Source organism: Podarcis melisellensis (genome assembly GCF_964234715.1).
Source record: "Podarcis melisellensis genome assembly, chromosome: 8".
Classification (NCBI taxonomy): domain Eukaryota; kingdom Metazoa; phylum Chordata; class Lepidosauria; order Squamata; family Lacertidae; genus Podarcis; species Podarcis melisellensis.
This window is the reverse complement of record NC_138540.1, coordinates 25,522,730-25,535,540: the sequence shown is the minus strand read 5'-3', so window position 1 is coordinate 25,535,540 and position 12,811 is coordinate 25,522,730. Positions and strand designations below refer to the sequence as shown.

Here is a 12,811-nt window from a genome sequence, read left to right as displayed (position 1 = left end):
CTACGTTGCTAAATAGGCTGTAGACCGGTTAATTAAGTAATTCCCAATTAGCACACATACTCCCATGCAGATATTTCATCCATAGGAAGATCAACAGCAATTTCATGGCTCTTGGCAATGGTGCCATGTGTGATGTTCTACTCAGGAATGTCACGTCCGGCCACTGATCAATCCAGTTCCATAGTATCTGTCCCAGAGCTCTTTGGCTTTACATACCGGGTGTTCATTGCCTGAAGTTCACAACATCCCCAGCCAGCTTAAGCTTGTAGTCAGGAATGGTGAGAGTCCTTGTCCGAGGTGGAAGTGGACTTGTGTGCACTGCCTGGCCCAAGATTTCCAAGGCTTGTCCCATTCCTATACAGAGATCTCAGGGATGGAACTTAAGCCCTTGCATATTCAAAGCATAGGCTCTTCTTCTGAGGTACGGGCCTCATAGCTAAATGCAAGTCCGTGTTGAGATGAAGTTTTCATTAAAACATTTTCAGGAAAGATTTTCTTGGGTTACAAAAGCACATACATCACCTCCGTTTTCTGATAATAATATTCTTTTTACAGATCGGTTATATTCAATGTGAGCCTTAATCTTGTATACGGTATAAGGTTGGGGGAGAAGAGAAGTGCGGAGGAAGAGTAGGGGAAGAGGGAGTAGTAAACTTTCATTCTTCTACATACTGTATGTGCAATGTTTTTGTATCAGTGTCGTTTCATCATTTCATACATTAGTTTTCTTTTTTACTGTTTTTATTTGATTTTTCAAATATACATGTACAACAAAACCAAATACATTTCATTTCTTTTATTAGTTTTCATTGACATTGAGAGAGGTTGGGTGAGGCATTCACAAAGTAAAGGAAGGATTGAACTCTGATAAATAAGAATACACACAGAGGCTTGAACCAAGAAGACTCTGGGAAGGGTGCGTATAATAATCTCTGCCTCCCTCCACCCCTCGGCCCAGGTCGTTTTATTCACAAAATAACTTTTTACAGAGTGTACGTAAGAACCAATCAGATTTCTTCTGAGCATTTCAACACACCCCACGTGGGGACAAAGTTAGATCAAAAGAAATTTTTTTAACTACAAAGACTACTCTGAGCATGCATACATAATCTGAGAGTAATTAAAAGAGGACTAGAGAAACACCGAACAGGAGTAAACAAGAGAGGATGGAAGGATGGCAAGGAGATAGGCATCTTTATCACCTTCCTGTGAAACTATTTCCAGGCCCTAAGATCAACATCCTGAGATTAACATATTGGGAAAGCTACATCAAAAGAAGCTTGCCCACTATTTTTGATGGCCCAGGATACATGCCTGGCAAACAACTGGCAGTGTACGTGACTGGTCAAGAAAGAGAAATGGAACAGGAATGCAGAGGTGTGGATTGATCAAGAATCATATCAAAATAGTTTAAACCCAGTCAATGCAATGCTTTCATTGCTGACACAGATGGCTTACTCTATATTTGTTATAATTCCTCATAGCAATCCCACCTGATCACTACAGTTGGGGGGCCTAGGGCATGGTAGGTTGCCTTCAGTTGACTGCCGTAAGTTTTGTGGCCACTGAGACCACATAATACCAGTCCTGAAAGACCTACATTGGCTCCCAGTACATTTCTGGGCACAATTCAAAGTGTTGGTGCTGACCTTTAAAGCCCTAAACAGCCTCGGCCCAGTATATCTGAAGGAGCGTCTCCACCCCCATCATTCTGCCTGGACACTGAGGTCCAGCACCGAAGGCCTTCTGGCGGTTCCCTCACTGCAAGAAGCAAAGTTACAGGGAAAGAGGGAGAGGGCCTTCTCGATAGTGGCGTCTGCCCTGTGGAATGTCCTCCCATCAGATGTCAAAGAAATAAAAAACTATCAGACTTTTAGAAGACATCTGAAGGCAGCCCTGTTTAGGGAAGATTTTAATATTTGAGGAATAATTGTATTTTAATATTCTGCTGGAAGCCACCCAGAGTGGCTGGGGAAACCCAGCCAGATTGGAGGGGTATAAATAATCAACTTTATTATTATTATTCAAAGCTATCTCTTCTGTCCTATTATTTGTGGGGAGGTGAGGGGATAAGAAGAGCCATTTGGATCCGGCCAATGGTCCATTCAGCCCAACATCCAATTCTCACACCATTCAGCTAGATGCCTATGGGAAACATGCAAGCAGGACCTGAGCATAAGAAAATTTCTCATCCTGCTGCTTCCAGCAACTGCTATGAAGAAGCATTGCTGCCTCCCACTGTAGAAGAAGAGTATAGCCTTCATGGTTACCAGCCATTGATGACATGTAACTGCCTAGTCTAGAAGTCCAGGAACGTAAAAGGCAGCAACCGGATTACTGGCTGCAGTTCTGCTTAGATATTGTATAGCTCCTCCTGTTTTCAAACACCTGCATGAGTTGCCAGTACATTTCTGCACCCGGTTGAAGGTGTTCAGGTTGGTGTTCACAGTCCCATGTGACTCGGGTCCCAAATACCTGCAAGACTGCCACCTTTGCAGTGCTGAGATAGCTCAGTTAGTAGAGAGTGAGACTCTGAATCTCAGGGTGGTGGATTTGAGCCCCACGTTGGGTGAAAGATTCCTGCATGGCTGGTTGTTGGGCTGGATGACATTTCTCACTGCAGTAGGAGAAGCTAGACATCCAATAAAGGCTATGGATTTACAGTGTTTTCACATTTTTAAGATGCCTTGTGGAACCAAATAAAAATTTGAAGCAATGTGAGTGATCCGGTTGTGTGAGCTAGCATATGAGATAGAATCCTCTTATTTTGTTACATTGAACTGCTCACGGTTCATTGGCAACAGCGTAACAAGTATTTGTATGAAGATCCTTAAATAATTGCTTAACATAATTTATTTATTCAGTTCATGTGCCACCTGTCAACAATATTACACCTTGGGTTTAGCCTTCCAGATAGCGAGTGTCATTTAGACAAAATTATTTCATTGAAGGTAAATGCTTGTTGGTGAATGTATAGGAAAGTGCCATACAGAGTTTTATGCCACCACTCTTTACAATTGTTGAAACTAGAATCTGGTGTTTCATGGTATTTAAAGATCTCTGTCAAGTTGCTGGGAGTTGTTATCAGGAGAGATAGGGTGAGGGATCATCTACACGTGGGTGACACCCATCTCTATCAATCTGTTCCTTCTAAATTAGGAAAGGCAGTGGAAGTGTTAGACTGTGCCTTGGATGGGCTAATGGATTAGATATGGGCCAATAAACCGAAACAGATACCTGAAAAGAGATAAAAGGGACCCATGGAGTCATCTAGGTCAACCACCTACAATGCAGGAATCACACCCAGAAATCCCTAACAGGTGACCGTTAAACTTCTGATGAAAAACTTCGAATGAAGGCGGTCCCACTACCTTCTGAGCTAATCCATTCCAATGCTGATCAGCTCTAACCCTCAGCAAGTTATTCCTAATGTATAGTCTGAATCTCTTTACTTATCATTTGAATCCCTTGATTCAAGTCCTACCCTCTGAAGTAGCAGAAAAAAGCTTGCTCCATCTCCCATGTGACAGCCCTTTATATATTTGAAGATGCCTACTATATCACCTCACTGTCGTCTTCTCCAAGCTAAACATATCCAACTGCATCAATGATTCCTTATAAGGCTTGGTTTCCAGACCCTTGATCAGCCTGACCTACATCCTCTGCACAGATTCCAGCTCATCACCATCCTATTTAAATTGTGGCACCCAGAACTGGACATAGTCCTCCTGGTGGGGTCTGGTCAAGCCAAAATGGTGTGGAACTGATACTTCTCTTGATCTGGACAATAAGTACTAAAATGCAATAGAAGGGTGAATTGTCCATTTACAAAATTCATATATTAATGAAAACAATATAGAAATGCATCATATTAGAGCAAATTGGTTGTAATCATGTGTATATTAGTCAAAACTCCATACAAAGTAAAAGTGTTTATTAGGAAAATTTCACACAAAAGTGCTGGTGAATTTTCATGAGCAACTCCCTGCTGCCCCCAAGAACCACAAATTACAACAGAATTGTGGAGAACCGAATATAAGATTGGAAAAATGAGAAACTATCAGTAGCTGAAGTTGGCAGATTCTCCCCTCCTTATGAATGACACACAAATTCAAGAGATTTCCTTTCATAAGTTTTTGACAAAGTCGATAATCCTATCCATCAATTCAACTGCAGCAGGCAATGTGAACAGGCCTGTGTCAAAGAGGTTTAGCACCCCATGAAGCCCATTCTCAACATGGAACCAGCTGACTTTCACCCCATTGTCCTCCAGACGTTTCTTGTACAGCAGTGTGTCATCTCGTAATACATCGTACTCGCAGCTCACAATTAGGGTTTCAGGAAGCTTCTGGATGACAGAGTCCTCAGCAAAAAGGCAAGAAATATCAGGTTCCAATAGCTCTCGCAATTGCCTATAGGCTTCAGGTTTATAAGGAGCAAGTGGGACTTGTTTGTAGCCTCTCACCTTAAATCTCTCTGGAATGTTGTCTGGACTCAACCACTTCCCATATTTCAGTCTCATTGAATCTGGCACATGAGAGCCCTTCAGGAGCTGGCCTGCCAAAGAAGTGTCCTTTCCAGTATACTTCATGATAATGTAAGCAACATCTTCCTGGAACAAGGGGGGAATTGAGCTGTTCTGCTGATAGGAAGGCAGGTTGAAGTCTATAGCCTGGAATTTCGCATAGATCAGTACTTGAGCCTGTAGCTTTGGAAGGTCTGATCTCTCCACCAATTTCTGGGCAACAACAGTAGAATAATTGCCCCCCGCACTGTCCCCACCAACGATGATCTTGGAAGGATCCACCCCATGGGAAGCTGCATTTTGAATTAAGTGTATGGTAGCAGCAAGGCAGTCCTTGTACTGAGCAGGAGGAAGATGCTCAGGAGACAGGCGGTAGCTGCAGAATAAAACAGAAGCAAAGAGGTATGTTTCCAGAATCTTTTCCAAACACATTCATGTGCACATAAGAACACCAGAAGGGCCTGCTAGATCAGGCTCATGGCCATCTAGTACAGCATCCTGTTCTCACCAGGTCCAAGCAGCTTTCTATGAGGCACCTGGAAGCAGGGCCCAAGCACAAGGCCCTCTTCCCGCCTGTTGCTTCCAGAAACTGGTCTTCAGCAGCACTCCTGCAAGTATCCATGGACTGCCCTTCAAATTCTTGGTCAGGCATTACTGTATATGTGGGCTGTGCAACCCAACTGGGATGTACACCCAGTGCTATTTTTCTAGAAAAAGAGGTCCAGAAATCTCCATGAACACCTCCCTCATTCTCTAAGATTGGCAACGATGCCCACCTAAGAGGTGCCAGAACCTACCTGAGAGGGGCTGGAACTGAGTTCCTGTGCGTTCCCCCTGAAAAAAAGACCTGTGCAGATAGTGTACCATCAAACACATGCAGAATCCTCTTCAAGAGGCATTACCTCAGGTCAAGAACACATTCCAGGCACATAAGATCAAAGGAGGAGGGCACAAGACAAGGTCAGTGATATGGAAATTAGACACTAGTTCCCATTTGCAGAATATGCGGAAGGCAGCTCTTAGTGGTTTGACCCTTTTATTAATTCTCTTTTTCCTCCTATAAAAACTACTCAAGACACACTCTTTTGAAGTTTAAATAACAACTTTTACTTACAGACCCTCTAAGTGTCCCTATTTTCCAGGGACATCCCTGTTTTAGAGAAGCTGATTTGATTCTGTAAGGTACTGCTTTTCATTGGTAAAATGTTGAAAGGTATGGAGATAACCAACCCCTGAGCCATCTGAAGGCAGTCCTGTATTAGAAAGGTTATTTTAAAAAAAATGTTTAATATTTTATTATATTTTCTATCTGTTGGAAGCTGCCCAGAGTGGCTGGGGCAACCCAGTAAGATTTGTGGAGTATAACTAATAAAATTATCATTATGGAATGGGACATTCCTATTTTCATCAGCAAAATGTTGGAGTGTATGTACTTAGTGCACTTGCAGCTGCAGATTAAACATACAATGCAGGTGAATGTTTCTTGAATTGCTAATTCATCTTACATTAGAGCTACTCCCTGATCTGGAATGGGGTCAGTAATGTCCCAGTAATGTCCCAAAATGATGCACATCTAAAAAGTGTGTCACATAGATTAAACTGTTACAGACTAACTAACCCTGAGACAGACAGCAGAACAACAGTTCACCTGCTCTCACACTAAAGACTGTTAATAGCTGACACTGCCATACCAACTGCCATAACTGTCATAACTGCCACAGGGTGTCTGACGTCAGAGAGTTATACAACTCTTGCAATTAACCCTTTACATATATATGAATTTGGGGTGCTAACATCCCAGAAAAGAAGGGTGTGGCCTGGGTAGGGAAGGAAGAGTGGCATTCGGCTAACAGATTGAGGTTGAATCCTGACAAGACAGAAGTACTGTTTTGGGGGGACAGGAGATGGGCGGGTGTGGAGGACTCCCTGGTCCTGAATGGGGTAACTGTGCCCCTGAAGGACCAAGTGCGCCATGTTTCGAGTGAAGAAAGGGAGTAATGATTGCTAACTGAATCGACCTCTCTGAAGCTGAGCGATGGGTTGGACTGAACAGGAAAATATATCAAAGAGGACTACATCAAAGATGTCGGTATGTCGGAACGGGGTGGAAAGGGGGGGACTTTTCTTTTTTTCTCTATGTGATTACCTAACAACCCCCCCCCCCAAGAAGAACCGTTGCAATAACCGATAACAAGTGAGATAGAATAATGAATTGTGTGGAAATGAATCATTAACTAAAGGCTTTGCTTTGTGGAAGATCTGGAAAGGAAATGGAAGGCTTTTGGAATGATGCAGTTCTAAAAGAGAACCGCCATGACAAGACAGGCTCTGTTGCAGGATTGACGGTCAAGAGGGGGAGGAAGCCGCAGCTTTGTTATCCTATTTGACTCTGTGTTTGATCTGGCAGAACCTCTGAAAAGATTGATGTCGGAGCAACAGGTCTGAAAAAGCTAATGAGCAGACGCTGAGACTGTATTTTATGGAAGTGTTGAAATGGCATCTGCCGTCTGAATACGACTTTTGGATTAATGTGAAAATCCACACAGGACTATAACAACGTTCATTTCAACTTGCTTGTAGAAACTTTCAGAGGTTAAAAAGAAAGGAAAAAAATTAGGCAACAACAAAAAAATTGAAAGATGATTTGTAAAGGAAAACAACAAAGAGATGAATGGACAGAACTGTGAACATCAAAGCAGCAGAAATAAGAGATGATTGGACCCTTTCTGAGCTCAAAACATGGGTACCCCCAACAAAAATTTAAAATTTGGTTTTGTAATTTGGAACTAATGTGATTTGATTGGTTTGTTAATAAAAATTATTTTTTAAAAAAGAAAAGAAGGACCAGGTGAGCAGCCTGGGAGTCATTTTGGACTCACAGCTGTCCATGGAGGCGCAGGTCAATTCTGTGTCCAGGGCAGCTGTTTATCAGTTCCATCTGGTATGCAGGCTGAGACCGTACCTGCCCGCAGACTGTCTCGCCAGAGTGGTGCATGTTCTAGTTATCTCTCGCTTGGACTACTGCAATACGCTCTATGTTGGGCTACCTTTGAAGGTGACCCGGAAACTACAACTAATCCAGTATGTGGCAGCTAGACTGGTGACAGGGAGCAGACCATGAGACCATGTAACACTGGTCTTGAAAGACCTACACTGGCTCCCAGTACGTTTCTGAGCACAACTCAAAGTGCTGGTGCTGACCTTTAGAGCCCTAAACGGCCTTGGCCCAGTATACCTGAAGGAGTGCCTCCACCACCATCATTCTGCCCGGACACTGAGGTCCATCGCCAAGGACCTTCTGGCAGTTCCCTTGCTACGAGAAGCCAAGTTACAGGGAACCAGGCAGAGGGCTTTCTCAGTAGTGGCACCTGCCCTGCGGAATGCCCTCCCACCAGATGTCAATGAGAAAAATAACTAGCAAACTTTTAGAAGACATCTGAAGGCAGCCCTGTTTAGGGAAGCTCTTAATGTTTAATAGGTTATTGTATTTTAGTGTTTTGTTGGAAGCAACCCAGAGTGGCTGGGGAAGCCCACCCAGATGGGCGGGGTATAAATAAATTATTGCTGTTGTTGTTGTTGTTGTTGTTGTTGTTGTTGTTGTTGTTGTTGTTGTTATTCATGAGTCTTGAAGGCAAGAGGCAAGAGGCACAGCTGACTGAATGTGTGTGACATTTGAACCCTGGTTCTGAAGGGTCCACCCCCTGCTTCACATAGGTGTGTGCATCCAGCCCTTCCAATGCTGATGGATCACCAAAAGCTGATTGACACGGTAAAAGGTCATAAAGACACACAAAAATAAAGACACAAGGGAGAACAGATAAAAAAAATGCTCAGGAGACAGGCAGTAACTGGAGAATAAACAAGGCCTTATGCCCAGTTCGTAGTCCCCCCACGGAATGTCTTAGGTGCATGAAGGTCTGATTTGCAATCATGGAACAAAATGTTGACAGCTTGCATGGGGAACCTTTTTCTCCTGTGAGGAATATGGCAAGGGAAGCCACCAACAAATGCAACAACATGCTGGGTGCAAAGCACACACACAAACATATTTTACCTATGAAAAGACAGATGTTTGCATTTACTTACCCAACAGACACAACCACTGAATCAGTCTCCTTGGCAATTTTGCTGCAGACCACTTGGTAGAACTCTAGCAAGATGAGAGGGAAATTTTAAATAGGGAGGTAATTATCTGCTGCCTCCAGTCTTGCCTTAAAAAGCACATTTTTGAACAGCTGTCTTCCAATATATAATGTATTTGTACATGCAATTTTTACTGACGTAAATCTTTTTATGCACATGTGCACATCACACAGCTCATGTACTGCACTGTAAGAATCCGTCTCCTTGGTGATTTTGCTGCAGACATCTTGGTTGGACGCTCAAAAGTTGGAAGGGAAATTCTAAATATGGAGCTCTTTGGCAAACCTGGGCTGTTTGCATCTAACTCTTCAGAGCAGACCCACCGACATGCATGGACATAAATCACAGCACAACCTGAACCAGAAGACCTTCTAAATTGGAGTTGGGAGGGTGACATCTTGGCTACTGATGTCCGGAGACTACAACTCCTATCAGTCACAGATAGGGATGGGTGAATCTGTCAGTCTCAGTGTCTCTCGAGTTTCTCAGTGCTCTAATATACACATAAGAACCAAATCAGATCCTGCAGGATCAGACCAATGGTACATCTAGCCCAGGATTCTGTTCTCACAGTGGCTAAGCAAATGCTTCTGGAAGCCTGGCAGAAGGAACTGAGCCAAGAGCACTCTGCCTGCTCAAGGTTTCCATGCACTGGTATGCAGAAGCATTGCTACCTCCAGTCTTGCCTTTAAAGTCCATTCTGGAACACCAATCTCCCCTGACATAATGTTTTTGTACATGCAATTTTTGTGGACACGAGCCTTTTTGTGCACACATTTTGCTGTATGTGAATTGTGAACATCACATGGCTAGAGTACTGCATTGTAAGCTTCAGAGAGTGGCTCTGGGTTCACAGATGGATTTGCAAAAGGCAAATTAAATAGGTTCACCTATAAAAGCAAACTCAATCCAATTACACACAGATAAATCCTAGCCTTAAGAGATATGGGGCACCCATCCAATGGTTTGCAAGCTTTCATTTAATTCACATGCTATCATCAATATGCATAGATGTAAACTTTGGTCCATTTTCAGAAATGGGGGGGGGGGACCTTGCTATCAGAACCTCTCAGTTAGCATGGTCAACGATCAGGGATCATGGCTCTTGCATTTCAGGAAGCAAGCTCTGCGAGGGGCACAGTTGTCTCCCACCACCACCACAATATCAATGTCTCTAATAATGGCAAGCTCTCCTGAGTCCCCACTTGGTTCTACCCTTCCTTCCTCCTGAAGTTGCTACTTTATAGGTAAAAAAGTAAAGGACCTCTGGACAGTTAAGTCCAGTCAAAGGTGACTATGGGGTGTGGCGCTCATCTCACTTCAGGCTGAGGTAGCTGGCATTTGTCCACAGACAGCTTTCCGGGTCATGTGACCAGCATGACTAAAACAGTTTCTGGTGCAATGGGATTACTAGGTTGCTACTTTATAAACTGTTGCAACACAATCTTACTCAGCACCCAAGAATGTCAGTAACTTGTGAAATTGAATTTGGTCTTGCAAATGAAAGCTGGTGCAAGTGCAAGTTGGTAATTTGTGTTTGTGAAAGTTGACCTATTTGGCACAGGTGTGTGTTGTGGCTGTGGGGTGGGATGAGGTGGGGGATTGGGAGAGGTGCAAACGAGGGGGTGGCCAGGGGTGGGAGGCTGGTCGGGTTGGTAAACAGAGCGATCAGGAGCAGCAACCTCGAGTTATTATATGCATGTTTTTGAACCTCTTTGAGCTTCTATAAAATCAAGTGGTGTATGTATTTTATAAAATGAATCAGCAGTGGGGGGCTCTGTCCCTCCCCCAGCTCCCCTGATCCCCGACTACTGACCAGTGGAGATGTGAGACCTGAGAAGCCATGATAACAAGAGCCTCCATATTTTGTTCTTCCTGTTGAGCTAAGTAAGCAAATATGCATATAAATTAACATGTGCTAATTCAAAATACATGTATGCACCATGTCTCTTCAGGAACTACCACCAACACTCTTGTATCACAGCCCTGTAAACCATTCCACATGGGTTTATTGAGTTCAATGGGACTTGCCCTTTCTGATGACAAGAGTTGCTCAACAGGGAGCGGACTCCCTTGGAAGGTGGTGGGCTCTCTTGGACTGGAGGTTTCAAAACAGAGGTTGGATGGCTGTCTGTCAGGGCTTCTTCAGCTGTGATTCCTTCACTGCAGAGTGTTGAGCTAGATGACCCCTTGGGATCCCTCCCAACTCTCCTATTCCACGATTCTACATGGGCTTATTTGAGTTCAATGGGGCTTGCCTCTAGATAAGTGTTCATAGGTTCACAGCCATAATCTCTTACCAATGTTTCCAATCATCCCAGCACCTCCATGAAAGAACACAAATCCTTTCCTTGGGCCAGCAGATGGTGCTTTGGGCTGATAAACCCTCACAGGAACCCCGTCGAAATGCAGATCTTTGGCAGAGAGGCTGGGATCCACTCTTGGATTCCAGAAACTCTGGAGGAAGCGGATAAAGGCAAACTGGCTGCAGATACCCAGCAGTTCAAGACACTTCCCCTGTTGGGCAAAGGAACAGTCTCATGAAAATAGTGCCCGCATTTGCATCCTATTCACAGGGGGTGGTATCCAAATAAGTCCTATTTAAAGAAGCCCATGGAAATGAATGAGCCCATGTTAACCATGTCCATTAATTTCAATTGGTTAGCTTTGAATTGGTTACCACAACCCAAACACCCGCCAAGGTACAGAGGCAAAAGAAGCTGGGAAACAGGCTAAGCTTTGGAGAAACAATCCACAACCTGCTTCCTTGGCTATGAGACCATATTTGCTTTCCTGAAGAAACCATGATGCAAACAAACCATGGCTTGGTGTGAATAATACATTTGTCTTTATGTATGTCCCTCTATAGGTTGAAAAGGAAGCCCTTGTTGAATTTGATAATATCTTCACATCATCAAGTGAATTCATTGATTTTAATGATTTAATTATGCATGTTGGATTAAGCAGTATATGAATTACTTAAATATATAAACTGTTGTGATTATGATTAATTAAAAATACTGCCCTTCATGGAAGGATCAAAGGGTGGTTCACAGCATAAGAAAAAGATAAAAACACAAAATACATAACAAAAACAAGCACAAAGCAAATCAATTACGCTTTTAAAAGATATAGAAATGTTATAGATAAAAGATATAGAAACTAATAACACCCCTCCCTCAAACAAATTTGAATGGACTTAGAAATGTTTTTGCGTGGCATCTAAAGATGTGTAAAGATCACTAATAAGAATAAGAATAATTACAGCACATTTCTTAATCGTCTTTCACATAAGAAGAACCATCACATAATGGCTCGTCCAGTCCCCAACTTACCACAGTAAATGCAATAATGAGAATACAGTGAATGACCCGAAGCTTTAATGGATTGTCAAATCCAGATGGGATTTTACTCCTGGAAAGATCATAATAAATTGCAAAGGAGAGAAGCAACAGGAAAAGAATTCCTATAACTCCAATCACCCCAAGCAGGAGGCCCAGAAGAAGCCCCATTTCACCGTTCCAAAGAGTGCAAGGGAAACATTGAGTCTACACTGGAAGAATTTCTACTGTGTGGCTCCACCAGAGGTATCTATGCTACTAAATAGGCTGTAGGCTGGTTAATTAAGTAATTCCCAATAAGCATGCATGCTCCCATGCAGATATTTCATCCATCGGAACATCAACAGCAATTTCATGGGTTTGGCAATGGAGCAATGTGTGATGTTCTACTCAGGAGTGTCCAGTCTGGCCACTGATCAATCCAGTTCCATAGTATCTGTCCCAGAGCTCTTTGGCTTTACATACCGGGTGTTCATTGCCTGAAGTTCACAACATCCCCAGCCAGCTTAAGCCTGTAGTCAGGAATGGTGAGAGTCCTTGTCCGAGGTGGAAGAGGACTTTTGTGCACTGCCTGGCCCAAGATTTCCAAGGCTTGTCCCATTCCTATCCAGAGATCTCAGGGATGGGACTTAAGCCCTTGCATATTCAAAGCATAGGCTCTTCTTCTGAGGTACGGGCCTCATAGCTAAATGCAAGTCCGTGTTGAGATGAAGTTTTCATTAAAATGTTTTCATAAAAAATTTCTTGGGTTTTCTTACGTTACAAAAGCACATACATCACCTCCGTTTTCTGATCATAATGT

The 12,811-nt window shown here is 43.2% G+C and overlaps 1 protein-coding gene across 1 annotated transcript; it reads right to left on the bottom strand.

Moving 5' to 3' along the window:
• Positions 1-3,913: 3,913 nt before the first annotated feature.
• On the bottom strand, positions 3,914-12,595 carry LOC309376859 (arylacetamide deacetylase-like 3). Its single transcript, XM_081923762.1, has 4 exons — positions 12,004-12,595; positions 10,969-11,185; positions 8,612-8,675; positions 3,914-4,901 (listed from the first exon to the last, which is right to left on the bottom strand). The coding sequence occupies exons 1-4, from the start codon at positions 12,178-12,180 to the stop codon at positions 4,127-4,129; spliced, it is 1,233 nt and encodes a 410-aa protein (XP_081779888.1). The 5' UTR covers positions 12,181-12,595; the 3' UTR covers positions 3,914-4,126.
• Positions 12,596-12,811: the final 216 nt, after the last annotated feature.